The 26,763-nt window shown below is 36.8% G+C and overlaps 1 protein-coding gene across 3 annotated transcripts; it reads left to right on the top strand.

The window, feature by feature from the left end:
- The first annotated feature begins 384 nt into the window (after positions 1–384).
- Zmym1 (zinc finger MYM-type containing 1) lies at positions 385–26,402 on the top strand. Of its 3 annotated transcripts, XM_026393498.2 has the most exons (10): positions 385–452; positions 7,158–7,323; positions 8,384–8,456; positions 8,800–9,049; positions 14,785–14,959; positions 15,052–15,264; positions 19,323–19,476; positions 21,112–21,249; positions 21,435–21,472; positions 21,858–26,402. In XM_026393498.2, the coding sequence occupies exons 2-10, from the start codon at positions 7,231–7,233 to the stop codon at positions 24,162–24,164; spliced, it is 3,441 nt and encodes a 1,146-aa protein (XP_026249283.1). In that variant the 5' UTR covers positions 385–452; positions 7,158–7,230; the 3' UTR covers positions 24,165–26,402. The 3 variants fall into 3 exon arrangements, with proteins under 3 accessions (XP_026249283.1, XP_026249281.1, XP_026249282.1); XM_026393496.2 differs by lacking the exon at positions 15,052–15,264; XM_026393497.2 differs by lacking the exons at positions 385–452; positions 7,158–7,323; positions 8,384–8,456; positions 15,052–15,264 and adding an exon at positions 10,246–10,335 and having other exon boundaries at positions 9,012–9,049.
- Positions 26,403–26,763: the final 361 nt, after the last annotated feature.

Raw genomic sequence — 26,763 nt, forward strand, 5'->3', positions numbered from 1 at the left:
AGCCTAGCGGCAGGCATTTTAATTATCACCATTTCAAGAAGAATAGGAAAGTACGTAAGTTGTCTAATCACTTATTTTAATGCTAGTAAATAGTACTGCCATCTTTCAAACCCGGGAAATTCAATTGCCCTACCTGAGATGAGTCATTCCCACATGCTTCTCTAGCCTTTAAGAACCCAGATTTGCCTGGTGGATAGAGATGACTTCAATGATAAAGCACCTGTGTGGTTTTAAAGCCCTTCCCTGGCCCCTGGCCCCTATCCCCTGGTCCACCTCCCTATCCATCACAAGGATGCCCTTGCGGACGTTGGGAGACAGGACTGCGTCGGGCTGCGCTGCGCTGCGCATGCTCGGCCGCAGAGGACGACGGGAAAGGGGCGGGGCCGGCGGGGCCGTTTGCGTCGACGAGACCCTGAGAAGCTGCTTGCGGCGAGCGTTCCTGAGAGAAATTAGTAAGGCTACTCTTCTGCGGCTCTGGTTTCGGTCTTTACTCCTGCGCGTTACCGGAAAGGGGCAGAGTTTCTCCTGTCTGAGGGAGGATGCTGCGCGGGTGGAACCGGGTTCTAGAGACGGGGCCCTGAATACAAATGCTGGCACCTGGGGGTCGGGGACTCGCGGCCTAGCCCTGACCTGGAGAGCGTCGGTCGCCTCTTTTGACCTCACCCGCCGAGAATCTCGGGGTCACTGCTCCTGCTTCAGAGGTTTCTCGCCGCCCACTGCTCCTGCATCGTAACCCGGCTTTCTGCCTTTGCTCTGTCTGCGACCACCGTTTCTAAAACATTGAAATCACACCCTTGGCTCTCCATGCATTAAACGATGATTTTTCAAACAAACAATCTGGAAACAGTTTTTGCAAATAGAATGGTACACGGTGTCCCAACTAAAAGAAACAATTGTAGCTCAGTGGTAGAGCATTTGCTTAGCATGTAGGAGGCCCTGGGGTTCGATCCCCAGCACCGCCGAACAAAAAATAACAACAAAAAGAGAAATGTAATTATTTTAAAAGTTTGGCTGTTGGCAGGCGTGGTGGCACACGCCTGTAATCCCAGCAGCTCCAGAGGCTGAGGCAGGAGGATCCCAAATTCAGAGAAGCCTCAGCAACTTCGAGAGTCCCTGAGCAATTTAGCGAGATCCTGTATCAAAATAATAAAAAAGGTTGGAGATGTGACTTAGTGGTTAAACGCCCCTGGGTTCAATCCCCGGTGTTCAAAAAAAAGAAAAATGTTTGGCTCTTGAGATGAATTCGGATTTGAAATTGGGATTAAATTAAGGCACCATATATTTTGCTTTAAAGTGCAGGATTGAGAATATCTTGATTTCCTTGAATCAAAAGTTTTAAATTTAATTAGCTTAATCAGGGTATAGTGTCAGCATACTTTTCAGTTAAACTGAACCAGAAGCTGGAAAGTAGATAAATTAACAATTCTTGCTGTAAGAGTTGAATCACCAACAACATCTGACAATACCTTGTATTCCCTGTCAAAATACACAAGAGGCCTCCAAAAGTTATAACAGGAATTTCATTATTACTTTTGCTTATTTAATTCTTAGACTGTGGCAAGAGCATGGAGTAGGTGCACTTGCAGAAGTAGTGAATTTAGATTTAGCTGGTCTGGGCAGTACAGTCCTGTAATCCCAATGACTGAGGCTGCTGAGGCAGCAGAATTTCAGGTTTGAGACCAGCTTCAGCACCTTGGCAAGACCCTGTCTCAAAAAGGGCTGGGAATGGCTTATTTTGCTTAGCATGATATTCTCTAATTTGTATGATGTCACATTTGAAGGGGTTCCAAGAGGCCCAGGGTTCAATCCCAGTACCCCTTGCCCCCCCCCCCAAAAAAGGTAGTGATTTCCCTCTAGGGTTTATGTGAGTGAATATATCACAAGTTCAAAACCAGCCCCAACCACATAGGGAGGCCCTAAGCAATTTAGCAAGAACTTGTCTCAAAATTAAAAAATGGGCTGGGGATATGGCTCAGTGGTTAAGGCACCCCTTGGTTCAATTCCTGATACCAACAAAAAAAAAAATTAATTTTGATCTCTGCTCTATAATAAATTCCCCTTTGGTTTAAGTAAAAAAAAAAAAAAAAAAAAAATTCTTTTTTCTGTTCTGGAGACTAAACCCAGGGCCTGTGCATTCTCAACATGTGCTCTAAATCTACCATCCTCAGACTCTAAATCAAAAAGGTTTAAATTATTCCCAGGCAGTGTTGACCAGTAGGCAGATAATGCCACAGTTTTTTTGTTTTGTTTTTGTAGTTGTGGAGGACAGCATGTCTTTGTTCCCCTCTGCCTCCCGTGCTAAGGATCAAACCCAGTGCCTCACACAAGTAAAGCAAGCAAGTCTCTGCCAAGGAGCTACAATCCCAGCCCCACAGTTATCTTTTGACTGTTAATCAAAAATGTAATTAAAGGGCTGGGGTTGTGGCTCAGTGGTAGAGTGCTCACCTAGCATGCATAAGATACTGGTTTCGATACTTCAGCACTGCATAAAAATAAAGATATTGTGTCCACCTAAAACTAAAAAGCCACTGGGAGGCTGAGATAGGAGGATTGCGAGTTCGAAGCCAGCCTCAGCAAAAGTGAGGCGCTAAGCAACTCAGTGAGACCCTGTCTCTAAATAAAATACAAAATAGGGCTGGGGATGTGGCTCAGTGGTTGAGTGCCCCTGAGTTCAGTCCCCAGTACCAAAAAACAAAACAAAAAAATGTGACTTAGCCCTTGGTTGGAAAGATGGGAAGGACTGCATTAAAAACTAGTATTCGAGACTTGTTTTATTCTCATGTACATTTTGTCGTCATTCATATATGGGTTTGTTTTGCTCTTTATTTTTTCTGATAATTGGACAGACATTTTCCCTGCCTCAGAAATACTTTTTTTCAGGGTGCTTTCCAGTATTCTCTAATTTGTTATATCACATTTGAAGGGGTTCCAAGATGCCAAAACTCATAGGTGCTTTGTTTTGTTGTAGTGGTGGTGGTTGTTTTGTTTTTTTTCATTTGTTCTAATTAATTATACATGAAGTGGAATGCATTTTGACACATCATACATAAATGGAATATAACTTCTCATTCTGCTAGTTGTGGATATAGAGTTACACAGGTCATGTAATCATATATGCACATAGGATAATAACGTCCGATTCATTCTACTATCCTTCCTACCCCAATACCTCTCCCTTCCTTTCACTCTCCTCTGTTAATCCAAAGTATCTCCACTCTTCCCTAGCCGCCCCCGCCCCCCATTGTGAATTAGCATCCACATATCAGAGAAAACATTCAGCCTTTAATTCTTTGGGATTGGCTTATTTTGCTTAGCATGATATTCTCCATCTCCATCCATAATTTCTTCTTTAAGGCTGAGTAGTGTTCCATTCCATACTACAATTTCTTTTTTAATTGTTGGCAGACCTTTATTTTATTTCATTCATTTATTTATTTATATGTGGTCCTGAGAATCGAACTCAGTGCCTCACACTTGCCAGACAAGCACTCTACCACTGAGCTACAACCCCACCCCCCACAATTTCTTTATCCATTCATTTGTTGAAGGGCATCTAGGTTGGTTCCATAACTTAGCTATTGTGAATTGAGCTGCTATAAATATTGATGTGGCTGAGTTGCTGTAGTATGCTGATTTTAAGTCCTTTGGGTATAAACTGAGGAGTGGGATAGCTGGGTCAAATGGTGGTTCCATTCTAGGTGTTCTAAGGAATCTCCATACTGCTTTCCAGAGTGGTTGCACCTATTTGCAGCCTTACCAACAGTGTACCTTTTCCCCCCCATATCCTCGCCAACATTTGTTGTTACTTGCATTCTTTTAATCACCATTCTGACTGTAGTAAGATGAAATCTCAGTGTGGTTTTGATATGCACTTCTCTAATTACTAGAGATGTTCAACATTTTTTCATATATTTGTTGATCAATTGTATATCTTCTGTGAAGTGTCAGTTTGGTTCCTTGGCCCATTTATTGATTTGGTTATTTGTTTATTTGTGTTAAGTTTTTTGAGATCTTTATATATCCTGGAGATTACTGCTCTGAGGTGCATGTGGTAAAGATTTTCTCCCATTCTGTAGGCTCTCTTCACATTCTTGATTGTTTCCTTTGCTGTGAAGAAGCTTTTTAGATTGATTCCATCCCATTTATTGATTCTTGATTTTAATTCTTGTGCTTTAGGAATCTTGTTAAAGTCAGTTCCTGCCAGGCATGGTGGTGCACATCTATAATCCCAGTGGCTCAGGAGGCTGAGGCAAGAGGATCGAAAATTCAGAGATAGACTCAGCAAAAGTGAGGTGCTAAGCAACTCAATGAGACCCTGTCTCTAAATTAAATACAAAATAGGGCTGGGGATGTGACTCAGTTGTCTAGTACCTCTGAAGTCAATCCCCAGTACCCACCCTTTACCCCAAAAAAAGAAAGTCGGTTCCTAAGCCAACATGGTAAAGATTTGGGCTTCCTTTTTTTTTTTAGTTGTCAATGGACCTTTATTTTATTTATTTGTTTGTTTGTTTGTTTATATGTGGTGCTGAGAATCAAACCCAGTGCTTCACATATGCTAGGCAAGTGCTCTACCACTGAGCTATGACCTCAGCTTGACTTTTTCTTCTGTGAGGAGCAGAGTCTCTGTTCTAGTGTCTAAATCTTTGATCCACTTTTGAGTTGAGTTTTGTGCAGGGTGAGAGATAGGGTTTAATTTCATTTTGCTATATATGGATTTCCAGTTTTCCCAGCACTGTGTGTTGAAGAGGCTCTCTTTTATCCAATGTTTTTTTGGCACCTTATGAGAAAACTGTATTTATATGGGTTTGTCTCTGTGTCTTCTATTCTATACCATTTGTCTACAGGTCTGTTTTTTTTTTTTTTTTTTTTTTTTTTGAGAGAGAGAGAGAGAATTTTAATATTTATTTTTTAGTTATTGGCGGACACAACATCTTTGTATGTGGTGCTGAGGATTGAACCTGGGCCGCACACATGCCAGGCGAGCGCGCTACCGCTTGAGCCACATCCCCAGCCCAACAGGTCTGTTTTGATGCCAATACCACTGTGTTTGTTAATGTGGCTCTATTGTATAATTTAAGGTCTCATATTGTGACACCTCCTGCATTACTTTTCTTGCTAAGGATTGATTCAGCTATTTGGGTTCTCTTAGTTTTCCAAATGAATTTCGTGATTGCTTTTCCTGTTTCTATGAAGAATGTCATTGGAATTTTAATAGGGATTGCATTAAATCTGTATAACACTTTTGGTAGTATGGCCATCTTTGTTTTTAATTGATAGACATGTGTAACCTATTTCAGGTGAAGTGAATCTACTCAAAGACAATATATTAATTAATTTCCAGTGCGTTTTGGTGTACAGATTGTGTGCCTTGCTCATTTGGGCTAAACACTGGCTATATGAATTATTAACTGCACTGTCAGTTGCCGCAGTCTGGCTGGGCACAATTCACGAGCCACTTGTCAAGCAGGAGCGAACTTTATTTTTTTTTAACGCACCGCACCACCCGAGCTGTCCAGGAATTCCCCGAGTGCCACCACCTCAACCGCTCTTGAGGCAGATTGGCTGGGTCGCGTGGGCGGAGCCAAAAGAGTCCCCCAATGAGCAGCTCCGTGGTCTGAAAGGGCGGGAAAACAGCCCAATGAGCATCACCACAGAGGAGCCAATCAGCTAGAAGTTTGCTGGGGCCGCTTTGGCTGCAGCTCTCAACATCTCCCCCTCTCTGTTTAATTAAACAACAAGCATGTGGCTTAGGGACCATGCCTGTCTTAGGTTGTCCAATATTACATATGGTTCTTACCTGTCAAGCTGACCTCAAGGCGTCAACCTCCTGTCTTAGGTTGGAACCATTGCAATTGGATCTTACCCGTCATTGACTACCGGTCCAGTATACAGCCACACCTGTGGATAGGCCTTTGTACCAGTGAGGGGGTGAGGTTCTTTGCCTCACCTCTGTTGACCCCCAAATTTTAGCTGAACAAGGCAACTTAAAAGCGAAACAAAAGGAAAGAAGAATCTTAAAATGGCTATCCATCCTCTTGCCCTGCCCTCAGGGGCGAGCAGTTTACCTTATCACTTACCCTCAGTCGTTCCCGTGCAGGCCACCAAATGCCACAGTCTGGCTGGGCACAATTCACGAGCCACTTGTCAAGCTGGAACAAACTTTATTGTTTTTGAACACACGCTGCACCACCCGATATCTCCAGGCAGCCCAACTGCCACCACTGTGTCTTCCAGCCAGCACCTCAACCGCTCTTGAGGCAGATTGGCTGGGTCGCATGGGCGGAGCCAAAAGAGTCCCCCAATGAGCAGCTCCATGGTCTGAAAGGGCGGGGAAAAAGCCCAATGAGCATCACCGCAGAGGAGCCAATCAGCTGGAAGTTTGCTGGGGCTGCTTTGGCTGCGGCTCTCAACAGTCAGTCTATAATTAATTACTTAGTTTTATACCTTGGAATAGGAGCTTTCCAAGCTGAGAACATGGAGATAAAGGGGTGGTTAGGCCCTAACCTCAGTAAAAAACTAATGGCAGAATTACTTGGGTCTTTCATATACTAACCCAGAATAAAACCACAAATCTCAGATTACTCCTGTAACAGCTTTTAACTTCTCTTTTTGTATGTGTTGAATGTAAATTTGTGCCCATGGAGTAAGTTATCCCTACCCTCTATAGTAGTTAGTAAAGCCAGGCATGATGGTGCATGCCTAGCAATTTGGGAGAGTGAGGCAGGAGAATCCCAAGTTCTAGGCCACCTTCAACAACTTAGCATGGTCCTCATCAATTTAGAAAGAACTTGGCTTAAAATAAAAAAAGGCTGGGAGGTGACTCAGTGGTAAAAGCACACTTGGGTTAAATACCCAATACCAAAAACAAAACATACAACCAAAAATCCCAGACAATTTGTAGGTTTTGTGGTATCTGCATCCAGGCCTAGGGCAACAGAAATGGGAATTAGTTCTAGAAGAAAGCACAGAGGTATTAGCTGTCAAAGACTGTAAAGCAAAATTATCTAGAAATATTGAAAGAAAGGAAGGAAGCTGGTGTTGGTGCTGTGAAGGAGCTTTGATGCAGAGTTGTCTAAGACCTCTTTTGTGATTCCACAAAATTACCATATTTAAAATATTAATTTTAAAATCAGACTTCTATCAATATTTAATTTCAGGAATTTGGACACGGTTCCCAGGAAGAAATCCATTAATTTAGAACTGGAAGATTCCTTTGCATGCAATACTAAAATGAAAGGACAACCTTCAGATGGTGAACATAAGACAATGGCATTACAGCTGGAGCGGCTAGTTGAAATTAAGACAGAACCTGACAATACTCAAGTAAATATTTTACATTCTTTTCTTTGTTGATGATGCTGGGGATTGAATTTAGGAGCACTACAACAGTGACAGAGTCTCAGTAAGTTGCCGCATCTGGCCTTCAACTTGTAATCCTCCTGTCTCAGCCTCCTGAGTAGCTCAGATTATGGGTGTGTTCTACTACACCTGGCAAGATAATTTAGTTGTAACTTATTTCCATTGAAAATGGCCTAAACATCCAGTGGCACATGCTTATAATCCAGCTGTTAGGTAGGCTGGGGCAGGAGGCTTGATTGAGCCCAGAAGTTCAGGGCAACATTGGTAGGCTCCATCTCTCTTTTTGGAAAGAAAGAGAAAAAGAAAAAAGAAAAGTATATAAATTAGATCAGTATTGAATTAGTGACATTTGGAAATATTAATCTAGCAGTTAACGATTGCTTTTTCAACCCATGGACAGTCACACATACAAATTAAGTTGAGATAGAGTGGAAATGAAATTGCCTCTAGTTCTGAAAGAAAATCCTACTTCATAAGAATCATTTGGCCCAATACAACAATTCTAAGTTTAAGGTATTTATGAAGATAATGAACTGTTAATGATTAAAACAATAGGGAAAATATATGTCATTATGTCTACTCTCTATTGGTAGTAGCAGTTGTTGAGTAAAAAATTATAGAAGACCATTGTTTTGGACTAAGCTCCTGCACTGGGCCCCAGCAGACTGAGCTAAAAATCAAAATGAAGTCACTAAAGTTCAATGTCACCAAGCTGAAACTAAACCATTTACCTCACCTCAGAAGTCAGGATTAACAGGCCAGTTTCAATTGGTGTGATAATAGAATTCAGTCTACCTAATTCTTACACCAAAAAAGGTAACCTGATATTAACCAATCAGTTATTGGTGTCATAGAAAATTAAAATTATCAGCCACAGGGCACCAGAAGGAGAATGCTTACCTCTTACCTTGGTTTGATTCAGTAATACAGCTAAATTGAACAGACTTAAGTGTAATTTATCATTTTCTATTGAATGATTGTTTTAAGTACATTATATTCATTATTTTCAACTCTTTTTTTTTAGGAATATTGTCAAGCCCAACAACCCAAAACTCAGGAGAATGAACTGAAAATAAATACTACATTTTCAGACAGTGGTAATAGAATTATTTAAGTTAATTATATTTATTCTGACTAGCATAATAACAAATTTATTCTTCTTAAAAATACCTTTGAATACTGCATTTTTGGGGGTTGGATAAAAGTAAACTCTAAAAGAAAATGAAAGAATGCATACTTAGGGGCTGGATTGTAGTTCAGCAGCAGAGCGTTCACCTAACACTTGTGAGACCCCGGTTCTATCTTCAGTGCCACAAAAATTAATAAATAAAATAAAGGTATTGTGTCCAACTACAACTGAAAAAATATTTTTTTAAAAAAATAATGCATACTTAATTTGTTGAAAATACTAATAAGCTTCTTCCTGTTTTGTTTTTGTAGCATCACAGTTGACTACAGGAGTTCAGCTTTCTCTGGCGTCATCTGGCATAAATAAAATGCTTCCTTCAGTTTCAACCACAACTGTTCAGGTTTCCTGTTGTGGTTGTAAAAAAATCCTCCAGAAGGGGCAAACTGCTTATCAGAGGAAAGGGTCTACTCAGCTTTTCTGCTCTACCCCTTGCATCATAGAACATATTTCATCTGCCAGTTCACCAGCTTCTGCCAAAAGAACTTGCTCAAACTGCACAAAGTATATAATTCTAAATTTTACCTTTTACTTCCCTACATAGATTTTGGTCAGAGTATTAGTTGTAATTTTCTAAAGATATGTTACCTTGATTAACTGAAAAAATGCTTTTGCTTTCAGTTGCTCTCATAGATTGTTCAGAAGTAGTTTTTAGTAATTGAGAGGTTTACAGAAATTAACCCACAAGCAATTCTTTCTCTCTCCCTTATAAATGATGTGACTTGCAGAGCTTTCATTTGAAATTTTCTATAAGTAGGGATTATAGGAATGCTCATTATAGAGATGCTCATTCTGTTCTATCATTTAACTGTATAAGAAACAGCCTACTAAAAATATAGTCATAGAACTTATGGATCTTCCAAGATGTAGAATAATATTACATTACTATTATAATGGTAAGTGAAATTACTTAATTATTTTGAAAAGTTAAGAAGCATAGATAAATGTACATGTATGTAGGTAGGTCTGGTCTCTGTGATTGGATTAGTGACATTTTGACTTTGCAAGTCCTAAGATAGTATTAACTCTGGTTTCTTAACAATCATTAAAATGCTAATGCCAAACAAGAACATTTATAGACCATTATATTAACTTCTAAATATAATAAATTCTTCTCAAATGTTATCTTGTCTTGAAATTAAGTTGCCATGATTTGAATTTTGTTTCCTTTATTTGCATTCTGCTATTTAAAGTGTGATCCCCATGCAACTATATTATCATCATCCTAGTGCTTACTAGAAATACAGGTTCTTAGGTCCAGTTAGAATTATTGTATCAGAACTGCATTTATCCCCATATGATTCATATTCATGCTAAAGTTTGAGAAGCATTGAGAACTTCTTTGTTTCTTAGTATTCCCACCTGTTTTATGGAATGTACACAAGATTTATGAGCATTAAGTAATATATTCAATCAGAGCAATACTGGCATATAATAAGAATTCCATACATGTTGACTATCACTGTTGTTATTGTTATTCCCTTAACAAACTCACAGACTTTTTTTGTGGGTTATTTCAGCTCTTCATTTGGCTGCTGCTTCAGGTGTTAACTGTTGCTTCAAGTCTTATTCCCTGAAACTCTACTTATCTGTCTCTTTTGCTTTCTCAACCCTTCAATACTATACTATGTCCTTTGTCTTTTTCCTGTTTAGCTATGGGCTATATGGCACGCTCTTTAGCCTGCTTTCTCTCTCTGCAGAATCATAAAACTGGAAGGGACCTTAGAGAGATCATCCAATCCAAACCTTTTCTTTTGGTTTTGAGGAAACAGAGGCCCTGAGAAGTTAAGGTATCAAGTTGCTCTGTTTGGAGTATACTCATTACTTTTCTTCAGCAGCAGCTTCACAGACAGATTGAAAAAGGCTGAAACAGGAAAGATTTAGTGTGTAAGTTGTTCTTTAAGGTATACAAATCAAGTATGAGCAAAACTGAGAGGCAAATTTTACTTCCTCTATAATAAAGTTTTTTCTCATTAAAAATTGTAGGTTGGTGGAAAGATGGTAGTAATGTTTAGACTAGGAGAGGCTATCATTATTCATAGTAAATTGCTTTGTTAAAAATTTTTTAATTCCACATTCATTACCCTCTTCTGTAGTTCTCAAAATTTTAGCCAACTTTTAGTCATTTTAAGGTGTTTTGTTGTTGTTTTGGTACTGGGGATTAAAACCAAGGGGATTTTACCACAGAACTACATCCCCAGCATTTTTTGGTTTTGATACAGGGTCTCACTGAGTTGCTGAGGCTGTGTTTAAATTTATGACCCTTCTGCTTCGTCCTCCCAAGCTTCAGGGTTATAGGCGTGTGCCACTGCATCCACCTTAAGTTTTCTTTTTTGTTTGTTTTTTTTGTTTTGAACCCATTGCCTTTTACATGCAAGGCAAGCACTCTACCAACTGAGCTGTGTCCCCAGCCCTATGTTTTCTTTTATAGCCATGATTTAACATCAGATTTGAGTTAATGCTGTTTTTATCTTAATTCATGAACCAAGTGAAAGCTAGCTTTGCAGATATTTAAAATCATATTAGAAAGTTATGACTTATCTTTGAGAAGCATATATTTAAGAAGTGTCATTTCTATACTTTAGTGAAACCAACTAGAAATCCAGGAAGCAATTAATAAAGGCAAAAAAATAGGCCTATGCACTAATGCTTGATTTATTTATATAAAAGTTGTTCACACATGTATTCAGAGTTTAGCTTTAGGTCCTTCTAGCAGAGATTCATATTTTAATTTTTTAAATTAAGTAGATTAGAAGCCAACATTCTATTATGCTGACAATAGTTTTAAAAAAAATACTAGTAGTACACATTTTCTGACTTTCGTGTATCTGCTGATGCAGTTTCTTCTGCCTCCTTTCCCAGCTGGCTAATTTCTTTCTGACTTAAGTATGTACCTCAAATATCTATACCTCTTATTTACTCTCACACTGTCCCTCATTCTTCTCTTACCATCACCTCTTCAAATTAATTATTCCATGATCTGATTTTATAGTGTGTATTCATAAGTCCAAGAGCATTGATCATAATATTAAATATTACTCCAAAGAACAAGATCAGTACTGGGAATGAAGTTCAGTTTTTGAAACAGTAAAATTACTGATGTGATAATTATGTGAATCTGTTAGTTTCGATTTTAAAAGGTGGAAAGTTCATGATACATACATTTAAAATTTTAAAATGTGGAAGTGTTAAAGTAATATTGATTTTAGAAGGAGTTTATCTTGAAAACCATTGTCCTCAAAGACTGATATTCTGAGGGTTCTAGGTAGGCAGGTATCTGTATTTCCCAGAGCAGCAGTTCTCATACTTTGTAATCTAAGAACCCTTTATACTTTTAATTTTTTGTTTTTTTTTTTAAATATGAGACAGGGTCTTGCTATGTTGCCTATGTGGCCTCAAACTCCTAGACTTGAGATCTTCCTCCCTGAGACTCTTTGAGTAGCTGGGACTACAGGCATGTGTCACTATGCTGGTGTTCTTTACACTCTAAAACTATTGAAGACTCTTGTGGCACATGCCTATAATCACAGATGCTCAAGAAGCTAAGCTTAGCAGGAGGATTGCAGGCTAGCATCAGCAACTTAGCAAGACTGTGTCTCAAAGTAAAATATTTTAAAAAGGACTAGAATATAACTCACCCCTGAGTTCAGTCTCCAGTACCAAAACAAAGTCAACAATTGAAGATCAAAGAGTTGTGGTTTATACAGGTTATATTTATCAAATTTGCTATGTTAAAAATAAAATGGCATTTTTAATTAATTTCAGAAACTGGCATTGTTTTATCAGCTTTACAAACCACTTTAATATCTGTCTGAATTTTCAAATTTGCTTTTGTTTTCCATATGTTGCAAAATGTTAAGAGTCAGTTAAGAAAATATAGCCTCACAAATATGTAATTAGAAAAAGGAGAAGTGTTTCATTAGCCTTTTAGATATTTGTGGACACTTTTTGATTGCAGTGTTGCTAGGTACAGTGGTGCACCCCTGTAATCAAGGCCAGCCTGGGCAGTTTAGCAGAACCCTGTTAAAAAGGCCTATGGGTGTTACTCTATTGTAGAGTGCCTCTGGGTTCAGTACCCACTATCAAAAAAAAAAAAAAAGAAAATAGTTGCAGTGTGCATTCTGAAACCATGTCAGTGAACTTTTAATACTCTATAGTCTTAAAATATATTAATTTGTCTTGTACCCTTTTTTATTTTTCTTCCTACTTCTGGGGATTGAAAAACCTTGCACTTGCTAGACAAATGTACTAAGCCAATACCCCCAACCCCTCTCTTGTATTTTGAATAGATGTTTTACCAGTGAATGATTTTTGTAATAGCATGCTGTTGTCATTTAGAAAATGTTGATTTATTGCATTCTTCAAATCTTTCAAATGTTGACATATTTCATTATGCAATATTTTTAAAATCATCACCAGCCTCATCAGAAAAGTCTTCAAATGTTGGGAAGAGATCCAGCTTAAGGTAGCAAATACAAGTTTTCAAAAACTCCTAATTTATCATTGAAAGCTTGAATTTTATCATTGGCAAGACTGTAGGAAGTGATAGATCCACTTTTTTCATTTTCCAGAAAATACTTGGCAGATACCTTCTGGATAATAGTTTGTCTTACAGTCATATGTTCAAGTAAATAATGTGATCCATGAAAGAAAAGTGACTTGTTCAGGTTATAATTCTAAACATTCCATGTAGGCTTTTCATTGAGACAGTCATTCACCTTTGGTGGGCAGGGAAAGTACTTTTATGCCCATGTCCCATTTTGTTATAAGGAACATTAAAATTATCATATTTAAGTTTAAAATATTTGTGTTTCATTAAGGACATCCTTAATTGAAACAGAAATGATTTTTGTTTTAGAGTGAATGTGTGTGTTGTTACATTTTGATTGTCACTGCCTTGATTTGTGTTAAGGCTGCAACAGTTTCACCTACCATTGGTTTTTTTCGTTTCCCAGTTCATTTAGGTGAATTTGATATAATAAAAAAATCAACCATGTCATTGGCATCTAGTACATTCACAGTGTTGGACAACTATCACCTCCATTTTGTTCCAGAACATATACATCATTCAGAGTAAAGTGCTGTACTCAATAAGCAGTTTTCCCCCATTTCCCTCTGTCCCCAGCCCTGGGCAACTACCATGGCATTCTTTCTATGGATTTATCTGTTCTGAGTATTTCATATCAGAATGATATACATATGACTTTTTGTGTCTGTTTTTTCAACCTTTTCATGTTTTCAAGGTTCATTCTGTTGTACTTCATTCTGTTTTTAGTAGTTGAGTGATATTCTTCTGTATGTATTTATCACAGTTTGTTTATCCATGTGTCCACTGATGAACATTTGAGCTGTTTTCATCTTTCAGCCATTGTCAATGGTGCTCTTAAGAACTTGCATGAGGGGGGTGAGGCTGGGGCTCAGTGGCAGAGTGCTTGCCTAGCACGTGAAGCACTGGGTTCTATCCTTAGCACCACATTAAAAAAATAAATAAAATAAAGGCATGTTGTCCATCTACAAGTATAAAAAAAATTTTTTTAAAGAACTTGCAAGAATATATACTTATTTTTCAGACTGAAATTGCTATTGCCTTTATACCATCAGTTAAAATGACAGCATAGTGAGAAAGGCAATTACATTAATATTATAAAAATAGTTTTGATCTTATAGTCCCCTGGAAAATATCTGGGGACCATCCTTCACACACACACAAGGAATTGGCAGACCATGTGTTGATATGTTGTATAAATTTCAGTGTTTCTCAGGAATGAATATGTGATTTGTCATCATCATTCTGTTAACACTAGCACCAACTAATCCAAGCTAAATAGTCCTCAAAATTGTGATCACGGACTGAATCTGTAGCTTAGTTGCAGAGCATTGGCCTAGCATGTGTGAGACACAGGGTTCGGTCCTTAGCACCATACACAAATAAAATAAAGGCATTCTGTTCATCTATAACTATAAAAAAATTATTTTAAAAACTATATGTTCAGATGTTTTATATCTCTGTTAAAGCTGATAAAATTAACATTCAGAGAGTACAAATTATTTATCCATGGTTTCTAAATGTAAGTGGTAGAACTAAATACCAAATTCAGGTTTTTACCATTTCACAGTTCTTAAGGTAAAGGAAGGAGCAAGGAGGGACTTGTTTGAGGGGTCAGGGGTCATTTAGTTTATGAAAGAGAAATGATAATCGGGGTAAAGTGTTTAATGGTGTCCTTGTTATTTATTTTTAGAGACATTTTAAATCAGAAGGATATGATCAGTGTTCAGCTGGAAGATAATACTACTAGCAAACATTTTTGCAGCCAGTCTTGTCTTTCCTCATATGAAGAAAAAAGAAAACCATTTGTTACTGTGTGTACTAATAGCATTTTGACCAAGTGTAATATGTGTCAGAAGACAACCATTGTAAGTTGAAATTTTTTTTTAATAACTAGAGGGATTCTGTTGATTCTGCTTGAATATCGGAGTTTGTATTAAATCTTTTATTTAAATCCTAGATTCAATATGAAGTAAAATACCAGAAAGTGAAACATAGCCTTTGCAGTAATGACTGCTTTTCAAAGTTTCACTCTGCTAACAATTTTATCATGAACTGTTGTGAGAACTGTGGCGCTTACTGTTACACCAGCTCTAGTCTATTCCACATACTCCAAATGGAAGGACAGTCTCATTATTTTAATAGTTCAAAGAATATTACACCATATAAGCAGGTATGAAGAAAGACCTGTTGCTCCTTCTGTCAGTTGGTCTATGAATGGTTTCATTTTAGGAAAATGTGGGGATGTAATTTTTAGTACCATTGAGAATAATTTCCATTTGTAAATTGATAAAGATGAAATTGAATACTTTAACAGTTCCTTCTTACATAATTCATGACAAGTACTATGTGGATATTCTCCTAAAGAATTTCATATTGATTGTCTTACGCCAAAGAAAAAGTAAATATGCAGGAGTCTGTTTATACTACAAAAATTAACTCTTTTTTAAATAATACACATAATTTTATTACAGAAAAAAAATGAAACATCCTAAATATAATTAACTCTTTTTTACCTATGCAATGTAAAGAATGTTACATGCTTTTTCTGAATCAGTCATTGGAGGAAATAACCCAATGAGAAATAATCCCCTACTTCTAATAGGAGAGTCTGTCTCTTTCTGAGAGCAGAAAAGCTGACCCTGGGGCTGGGGATGTGGCTCAAGTGGTAGAACACCACATAAAAATAAAGATATTGTGTCCACCAAAAACTAAAAAATAAATATTAAAAAAATTCCCTCCCTCCCTCTCCCTCCCTCTCCCTCCACCTCCCTCCCTCTCCCCCTCCCTCCCTCCCTCCCTCCCTCCCTCTCTCTCTCTCTCTCTCTCTCTCTCTCTCTCTCTAAAAAAAGAAAAAGAAGAAAAAAAAAAAAAAAGCTGACCCTGCTTTGGTGGACTAAGTGAAATGAACAGTTAGGGATGTGATCCCCTTTCATGAAGTGGGACTGTTAGATATCTAGCTTGTTCATATGATACTTTATGATCTTACTTGATCCTTATAAATTCTTCCTTAAAAAACAAGCAGCTGGAGGTTGGGGATTTAGCTCAGTGGCAAAGCACTTGCCTAGTACATGTGAGGCCCTGGGTTTGGCCCTCAGCCCTGGGGGGTGGGGGGAAACAAGCAGCTGCCAGATGCAGTGGTACACACCTGTATCCCATCGGTTCAGGAGGCTGAAGCAGGAGGATCTCTAATTCCCAGCCAGTCTCAGCAACTTATCAAGGCCCTAAGCAACTTAGCAAGACCCTGTATCTAAATAAAATATTAAAAAGGGCTGGGGATGTGGCTCAGTGGTTAAGTACCCCTGAGTTCAATACTCAGTACCACCCCTCCAAAAAATAAAAAAAAACAAGCAACTAAAGGTGGGAGTCCCATCCGCAATTCAGATGTGTCATTTGTGAACTGCATCTTTTCTGTGGCAGAATGTTCCCACCCTGAGAGTATCCTGCCTTGGGACCAGAAGTGGGAGAATGGAAGGCACAGAATCCTTCTTCAAAGGCAGGAAATGCCATTCCTTCTTTACCTTCTTGACTCACACTTAATAAGTAAGCCTTGTCCTGCTTTTATTAGCCTGCATTCAGTACCCAATTCTTTAGCTTATGGGATGGAGCAGGGCTATTGTTGTTATGAGCACAACCTAACACTATGCCCTAACAACATGAAAGTATTGTATAATAGTTATAATGAAATAAACTCTTATTGTTAATGAACATTTAAGAATTAGAAAATGTTCAAATATTGAACAGTACTAATAATGAGTTGCCTTACTATTTTAAAAAATGGATATTAGAAATATTTGTAATTATTTTGACCATATCTTTTTTGTATTCTTCCTCTTCCATTACAGGGGATTGAACCCAGGGGCCTTCTATCACTGAGCTATACCCCTAACCTTTTTTTTTTCCTTTATTTAGGGTTTCACTAAGTGTCCCAGACTGGCCTCAAATTTGTCATTCTTCTGCCTCAGCCTCCTGTATAAATAGGGTTACAGGTTTATGCCACCATACTCAGCCTTTTTTTTGTTTTGTTTTGTTTTTTTGAGTTTTGTATCTTTTATTATTTTTTAAATTTTTTTATTTGTTCTAATTAGTTATACATGACAATAGAATGAATTTTGACACATCATACATAAATGAAGTGTAACTTCTCATTCTTGTGGTTGTATGTGATGTAGAGTAAGTTACACAGGTCATGTAATCATATATGCACATAGGATAATAAAGTCCAATTCATTCTACTATCATTTCTACTCTCATACCCCCACCTCCTTTCACTCCCCTCTGTCTAATCCAAAGTACCTCTATTCTTCCCCCTTTATCTCCACCACCCCTTATTGTAAATTAACATCCACATATCAGAGAAAACACTCTGCCTTTGGTTCTTTGAGATTGCATCCATTTCTTCTTCTTCTTTTTTTTTTTTTTTTTGTACCAGGGATTGAACCACCCAAGGCTACGGTAACCACTGAGCCACATCCCTAGCCCTTTTTATTCAAAAAACAATAAAAATCCAGTCTCACGATAAATTTTTTAAAAGGGCTAAGGTGTAGCTCAATGGTACAGTATCAGCCTAGCTTGCATGAGATCCTGGATTCAATCCCCAGTACTGCCCAAAAAAAGAAAAAAGAAAAATGAAGAAAATAACACCCAGAAGAATGGTAAGGATAGAAATGGAACAAGATTCAGGACAGCAGCAAGAGGAAGTCTGCTGCCCCTGCAGTAAAGCATTCTCTACAATACAACTCTGTACTCTGGTATTATGGGAGGACTCCTAGTTATCCCACCAGCTCATGAGGCTTTGAACAGAATATCAGACAGATTGCCATGTGGAGCAGGTCTAGAGGTTTTCTAGCCACATGGTGTATCCCAGGGACCTAATAGACATAGTGACTTCCCTCTCTTCAAGGAAGGAATTAAACCTATATGGGAGGATGACACAATAAAATGGGAGCAAGTGAATTATCTGCAGAGGGGCTTGGTCTCCCATTGTTGTGAGAATCTCATACTAGAAATGTTGGGGGAACAGACAATTCATGGTTAGGGGGCTGTGGCCTCTGCTTCTAGAAGGAAATTGTTTTAATATAGAATAGGACTGCCAGCAACCAACCAATCACAGCCCAGTTTCAAGTTATACCTCATTGAGTGCTTAACCTACATCCCAACACCATTATGGAATATAAAACTCACAGGCAGCATCAAAATGGCCAGGCAGGCTGTGCCTTTCAAGGCTTCTTTTTTTAAAACTTCTGAAAGCCACAGTTGAGCGTACCATGACCTTCTCCCTCTATAGATAACACTTTGTCGAAACTGGCATCATTAGAGTCTCTTGGTGTGCTACCTGCAAGATCCTTCTATCCTAGACAAGAAGAATTTGAAAAACATTTTAAGAATAGGATGACACACAGTATCTGCAAAACCAGCTGATCACTTAAACTAAAAATTACGAGTATAACAAAAATTTATATTAATAAAAGATTAAAAATAAAAATTTTCAACATTATCTTCTGTTTATTTCCTTATTCTCTTTCCAATATTCTGCTCTTTCACATAGAAAATTTGCATATTTCATTTTGTCTTACCACCATGTATCCCCAAAAGTAGTCCTGTTTTATCATTGTCATTGTATGAAGGAATAGATATTGAACCTCACAGTTTATCCTTTTCCTTTGTACACTTCCTGCAGTTGAACTCATCATACTCTATACTTCTTACTGCTTATATCCTGTTTTCTTACAATATGCTTGTAAGTTTTATCACGAAGTTAGCCTAGAAACATGGTGGCTCCCATAGTATATTGTAGTATATATTAAAACACCCTGGCTCCTCCTTAGCACAGGTAGAAGGCTTTCCTAAGTTGATGTGCAAGCTGGTATTGAAGAAAAACCTATAATTATAAGACTTTGTTGATTTATTCGGTAGACTTCATTGCATGGGATGATGAATATCTTCTATGACCACTTTCTTCTTTGCTTGCATATGGATTATTATCATTATTATTGCTGTTAAATATATCCAAAAAATAACCAAACAGTTTTCAAATAATTTATCATTTTCCTTCCTTCATTTCATTCATTGCAATCTATAGTGTCTTTTTTTTCGGGTTTTATGAAAGTATAAAGATTGGCTTCATTGTCATTGTTTGTAATATTTCAAAAAAGCAGTGGTGGTATGCTTTTGTTTGTTAACAATATATGTTATGCCAGGAATATGAATATTATTTTAATCTCTAAACAGAAACCAGCCAAAATACTTACATCTTTTCCTTGCAAATCATTGAAGCCATCAGATGAAATGATTGAGATTACTAATGACTTGGGGAAGACAGAGATTTTCTGTTCTGTTAATTGTTTTTCTGCATATAATAAAGCTAAGGTGGAATCTTCTACAGGTAATATTTGTTTAGCTTCTTCAGAATTTTATATTATTACTATTGACTTAACTATATTTTGCTTTTAATATGTAACCTGGATTCATTTCCACATTAAACTGACCTAAAAGTCAAAGCAGTCTAAAAGTTGTAAAAACTGTTTTCTAGTATTTCTGTGTAAAAGGATGGCTATGTCACCATCAGAGATGTAACATTTATTTGCTAAGATTAACCAAAAAAAAAAAAAAAGATTGTTATGTTAGATTGATTACAGAATTGATATAGACCCTCTTCATTTTAAGACAAGATTAATGGAAAAAAAAATAGGGATCCATGTCTTTGGAGTATTTAGATCCTTTAGTAAATGAACACATGCATGTCTACATTAGTACACATTGAGTAACCTACTATAGAACTTGGTTCATAGGAGTTAGTCAATGTTGAGTTTATTCAATACATTTCTGATTGAGTAGTTCTAATAAATATAGAATGTTTACTTAGCTTTGCTTTGTAAAATAAGACGTTTTACTTTCATTTTCACATGAAGTATAGGTAGTTAGAAATGCTTGAAGATTCAGTAATAAACAGGGGCACATGTCTATAATCCCAGCAATGCAGGAGGATTGCAATTTTTAGGCCAGCCTCGGCAATTAGTGAGGTTCTGTCTCAAAAAATAGAAAAATAAAGGACTGGGATGATGTAATTCAATGAGAGAGAGCCCCTGGGTTCAATTCCTAGCACCACACACACACACACACACAAAAAAAAAAGTTAATAATAATATTCAATAATAGAAAAAGCACATATAATCCAGGGCCAACTAAGTATTCCATCAACGTGTTTCATTTCTAGTGATGCTATTGACATAGACTACCAGGTGAATAATACCCCTGGAATTTGTATATCTATTACAGAACTTTTGCTACTAACATGGACACTAACTTAACTCCAATGATGCTGAAGTTTGTGAATTATGAAAGAGTTAGAAATTGATACTCACTCAGAGATTCTAAAAGACTCTTTTCTGTTATGGGTAATTTCACAGCAAACGTTTGCTCATAATTTCAAACAAATAGTATAAAAGTACTAAAAAATTATGCATAATAGTGAAAGATATAAAATGATATGGAAGTGTAAATGATCATTTTGTTATTTCAGTATACTAAAAAACCTGGCTATCCAGCTGAATGTGGTGGTACACACCTGTAATACCAGTGGCTCAGGAGGCTGAGATAGGCAAGTTCAAAGCCAGCCTCAAAAACTTAACCAGCCCCTAAGAACTCAGTGACACCTTGTCTCTAAATAAAATTCTTTAAAAATAAATGGTGAGGGCTGGGTTGTGGCTCAGTAGTAAAACACCCCTGGGTTCAAAGCCTATTACCCACCCCCTTCCCCCCGGGGGGAAAACAATGGCTATCCTTTAGCTCCAATAAAAATTACTCCAATACCCAGAAATATCCTAAAGTATGAGATATTTGCATTATTCCTTGAAATACTTTTTTTTTTTTTTTTTTTTTGCATTGCTGAGGCTTAAATAACCTGGGTCTTGTGCATACAAGGTAAGCACTACTACTGAGCTATATTTTAGCTCAAAACATTTTCTGGTTTGACCCATTCTGCCTGATTTTTAGAAAGTATTTTGTTTATTTTTTTCAGCAAATGTTTCCATGACACATGATACTTCAATGGAGCACCTTTCTCCAAAGAAAGATCCAATTCCAGTTATTAGCAATATAGTATCATTAGCAGATAATCCTGTTGCCTTGCCCATCATGGACATTGATGTCTTACAAGGTAAAAGACGATGTGAAGACATTTGATATAAACATTGTTTTGTTATACTTGATGAATGTATGTGTTAATTTTTTTTGTCTCCTGATATAAAATAAGCAGTTAGAGATTATGATACTGTTTTTTTTTTTTTTTTTTTTTTTTTAGTTTATGAGATCTTAAAGTAACGCTCTAATTTATTTTAACAGGTACAGTTTCTTCAGTAACGACAAATGTCATTACAGACGTAAGTTTTATCCTTATTTATTTGTCTACTCTCTTTTCTTTCATGAGCAGATTTTATATATATAATTATGTATGTGCATACATATAATATAGGTATTATGTATATTTATTAATCATTATTTCCCTCCTCCTACTTCATTTTTACTTATTAAGCAATCCTAGTTGCCTGAGCAACAAGTTATTTTATTACAACTATATACAAAATGGTTCTATAAACATTTAATGCTGAATCTGGATTGAAATAATTAAATTATAAATTTTTTTGTTTCCCCAGAGAAGTTCGTACTATAGCATATTCATTTTACTGTGTTATTAAAATAGATATGTTCAGTATTTTATTTAAAGACTATTAAAACAACAGTGATTTTTCTCTTTTTTACCCACAGATCTCTAAGAGTTCACCCAATGAATCAAGTAATGGTGTTGCTAATAGAGTGGAACAGCCAAGACTTTTGCCATCTTCATCAGTACTCAGTCAGCACACATTTGGTGCCAGTATAGAAGTACAGAAAGATAAAGTGTCAAACCAAGATCCTATGTGCAATATGAACTCTGTGAAAATAAGTGATGGACTGTGTCACCCAAAATTTACAGCCAAAGTACAAAAAGTTAAAGGTAAATCACAAAATACTAGGAAACCTTGGCATTCACCTTTTCAGCATGTGGAAAACAGTGTTAAAAAAGATATGACATTCTGTTATTCGTGTCAGTTGTTCTGCCAAAAAAATTTTAGCTATAGAGGAGAGTCATTTGTAACCCAAGGAACTTCTAATTGGAAAAAAACTCTGGAGAAATTCAGAAAGCATGAAAAAAGTGAAATGCATTTGAATTCATTGCAGTTTTGGAGGAAATACCAGTTTTGTGATGAAGCTGTTAGTGATAATTTATCTATTAATTCAAATCAGATTGAGGGAAATAAAAAGTACCTAAAGCTTATAATAGAAAATATTTTATTTTTTGGAAAGCAGTGTTTACCCTTAGGAGCAAATGACCAGTCTATTTCATCCATCAATAAAGGCAATTTTTTAGAATTGTTAGAAATCAGAGCAAAAGATAAAGGAGAAGAAATGTTTCGACTGATGAGTTCACAAGTTGACTTCTATAATAGTACACAAATTCAAAGTGATATTATTGAAATAATAAAGACTGAAATGTTACAGGATATTGTGAATGAGATCAATATCTCCTCAGCTTTTTCAATAATATGTGATGAGACAACTGATAGTGTCACAAAAGAGCAACTTTCAATTTGTGTAAGATACCCACAAAAAACATCAAAGTCTATCTTAATTAAAGAAAGATTCTTGGGTTTCGTCAATATTGAAAAGATGACTGGGACCCATTTACATAGGAATATCAAAACTTATCTGCAGCAAATTGGAGTCGATTTTAATAAAATATGTGGCCAGTCCTATGACAGTACCACTAATTTGAGGGTAAAATTTAATAAAATTGCAGCAGAATTCAGGAAAGAAGAGCCTAGAGCTTTATATATACATTGTTATGCACATTTTTTAGATTTAGCAGTAATTAGGTTTTGTAAAGAAGTAAAAGAACTCCGCTGTGCTCTAAATACTCTCAGTTCTTTGTTCAACACTATTCATATGTCTGGGGAAATGTTGGCAAATTTTCAAAACATTTTTAAGCTAAGTCAAAACAAGACATGCAAAAAACATGTATCACAGTCATGCTGGACAGTCCACGATCGTACATTGTTATCTGTGATTGACAATCTTCCAGAGGTTATTGAAACACTGGAGTTTGTATCAAGCCATTCCTCAAATACAAGTTTGGCTGATGAATTGAGTGACTTGTTGGCACTGGTTTCCAAATTTGAATTTATCTTTTGTTTGAAATTACTTTATCGAGTGTTAAGTGTTACAGGAATTCTTTCCAAAGAGCTTCAAAGTGAAACCATAGACATTTTTTCTTTGTCTTCAAAAATAGAAGCAATTTTGGAATGTTTATCATCTGAAAGAAATGATGTATATTTTCAAACTATCTGGGATGGAGCAGAGGAAATATGTAAAAAAATAACCAGTAAAGGTTTTGAAGTTGAAAAACCTTATCTTCAGAGAAGACGAAAAATTCAGAAAACTATAGATCTTGACAATTCAGATAGTATGTTTCCTACTTCAACAGAAGAACAATATAAGATTAATATTTATTACCAAGGACTGGATACTGTATTACAAAATTTAAAGTTATGTTTTTCAGAGATCGATTATTGCAAAATGAAGCAGATTTCAGAACTACTATTTAAATGGAACGAACCATTAAATGAAGCAACAGCCAAACATATTCAAGAATTTTATCAGCTTGATGCAGACATTATCCCTGAACTTAGATTTTATCGGCACTATGCAAAACTCAACTTTGTCATAGATTATGATTCCATCACCTTTGTCAATCTTGGCTCTTTGTTTATTCAGCATGGTCTTCATAATAGTATTCCTTGCATCTCAAAGTTGTTATATATTGCTTTGTCTTGGCCAATTACTTCACCAACTGCTGAAAACTCCTTTTCTATATTGCCTCGTCTTAAAACATATTTATTTCATAACATGGGAGAAGAGAAATTTAGTGGCCTTGCCCTAATGGCTATTGAGCAGGAATTAGTAAATAAACTAATGGAGCCTGAGAGACTTAATGGGATTGTAGAAAAGTTTATCAGTCAAATGAAAAATATATAATACTTGCTAAATTGAACTGATTTAAAAGAATATTTTGGGAATTTTTTATTTGTTTGTTTGGTGGTACTGGGGCTCAAACCCAGGGCTTCATGATGAGTAGGCAAGTTTTCTACCATTGAACTATACCCCTAGCCTGCTCGCCCTTCCTCCTTCCTTCCTTCCTTCCTTCCTTTCTTTTTTTTCTTTGAGACAGGTCTCACTGTATTGTTCAGGCTGGTCTCAAATCTGTGAGCTGAAGTGATCCTCCTGCTTTAGCCTCCTGAGGAGCTGGGGCTGCAGGCACATACTACCATGCCTGACTTGCAATTCTAGTTTTTATTTTAAAATTGGGTTTCTTAAAAAAAAATTTTCAACAGAACATGTAGCATATTCACATTCAAAAATTCAGAAGACACAATGACATATAGTGAAAAACCTCCTTGGAACTCAGTTCCTCCTCAAAGATTTTGTTTATTTATTTTGCAGTGTTGGAGGTTAACCCAGGGCCTCACAAACTCTAGGCAAGTGCTCTATCACTGAGCCACATCCCCAGCCTCCTCTTCAAAGTTTTTCTGTTCATTAAATATCTTTCGAGAGGTATTTTCCCTAAATGGTACATTACATTGCACACTCTTCTTCGGCTTGTCCTTTCTACCTAATGTGGTGTTTTTGAAATTGTCTCATACCAGTAGGTAGCTTGCTTGATCTTTTTTTTTTTCCCCCTTTGGTACTGGGAATTGAACTCAGGGGCACTCGACCACTGAGCCACATCCTCAGCTCTATTTTGTATTTTTATTTAGAGACAGGACCTTTCTGAGTTTCTTAGTGCCTCTCTTTTGCTGAGGCTGGCTTTGAACTCTATCCAGCTTTGGACTCTTGATCTTCCTGTCTCAGCCTCCTGAGTTGCTAGGATTATAGGTGAGCATCAGTGCACACAGCTCTTTTTTTTTTTATTGTATGAATATATTGCTTACTGACACATTTCTATTTGCAGTCATTTGCTATTACAAGCATTGCTTCCATTTTATACTTGGTACATAGATCATATATTGTGCATGAATGAGTTACCCTAAGATAAAACTGGATTCCTAAGTCAGCAGATTTGTACATTTTTAAATTTATGACAGGTACTGGCTGAATTGCTTTCTCTAAGGATTGTGCCAATTGAAAGTCCCACCAAAAATGCACAAGAGTCCCTATTTTCTCAAATCTTTGTAAGTCTAATTATCAAACATTTTGATCTGGGCTGGAGATGTAGCTCAATAATAGACCTCTTGCCCAACGTGCAGGAAGCCCTGGGTTCCATCCCCAGTACTGCAATGGAAAGAAAGTAAATATGTTATTAGTTGAAAATGGTATTTTAATCTCAGAACAGTTTTCATTTAAGAATAAGGTTGAATATCTGTTTATTTGGGCCATTTGTATTTCCTTTTCTTGAACTGTCACACCTAAACATTAAAATTAGATATTGGGTTTTTTTTTATTTTTACCTCCCATCTAAATGACACAACAAAACTTAAGCTGTTTTTTGAAATATTTTTCAAATAAACTACCACAAAAGAAAGGATTCTTTTATTTCTTTAAACTTTTAGGAGATCTGTTCTCCAAAGATTTGAAAACATTTGGTGATAAAAATATCTGGGCTTGGGGCTGGGGTTGTGGCTCAGTTGTAGAGTGATTGCCTAGCACATACGAGGTGCTAGGTTTGATCCTTATCACCACATAAAAATAAGTAAATGAAATGAAATGTATTGTGTCCTACTATAACTAAATATATATATATATATGTATATATATGTGTGTGGGTGTGGGTGTGTGTATAAATAAATAATCTGGGCTTAGGTGCCAGGGTTGTGGCTAGTGGTAGAGCACTTGCATCACATGTATGAGGCACTGAGTTCAATTCTCAGCACCACATATAAACAAATAATAAAGGTCTATCAATAACTAATAAAATATTTTAAAAATATGTCTGGCTTAGCCAGGTGCGGTGATATACACCTGTAATCCCAGTGCTTGGGAGGCTGAGGCAGGAGGATCATGAGTTCAAAGCCAGCCTCAGCAACTTAGCTAGACCCTAAGCAATTCAGTGAAACCCTGTCTCTAAAGAAAATGCAATAAAGGACTGGGGATATGGCTCAGTGGTTGAGTGTCCCTGTGTTCAAATTCAGTACCAAAAATTTTTAAAAACCTAGAAGTGGGTTGGGGATGTGGCTCAAGCGGTAGCGCGCTCGCCTGGCATGCATGTGGCCTGGGTTCGATCCTCAGCACCACATACAAACAAAGATGTTGTGTCCGACGAGAACTAAAAAATAAATATTGAAATTCTCTCTCTTTAAAAAAATCAAACAAAAAAGTAATTATTTAAAAAAAAAAAAAAAACCTAGAAGTGGACTTGGGGGTTAAAGGCTACGCTCATCTTCCACTTTAACTTGAACATGGGTATATCATTTTTCTATTCCCGGCAATAATGTATGAGGGTTTCTGCTGTTTCACGTTTTTACCTGTATTTGATATTATCATTTTTCTATTTTTTCCAGTGCATTGATTTCTATTTTTAAAAACCAAGGTGTTACTTAACACTTAGTTTTGATTACTTAACTGTATATTTTCATTCCTT

The sequence above is a fragment of the Urocitellus parryii genome, chromosome 11 (assembly GCF_045843805.1).
Source record: "Urocitellus parryii isolate mUroPar1 chromosome 11, mUroPar1.hap1, whole genome shotgun sequence".
Lineage (NCBI taxonomy): Eukaryota > Metazoa > Chordata > Mammalia > Rodentia > Sciuridae > Urocitellus > Urocitellus parryii.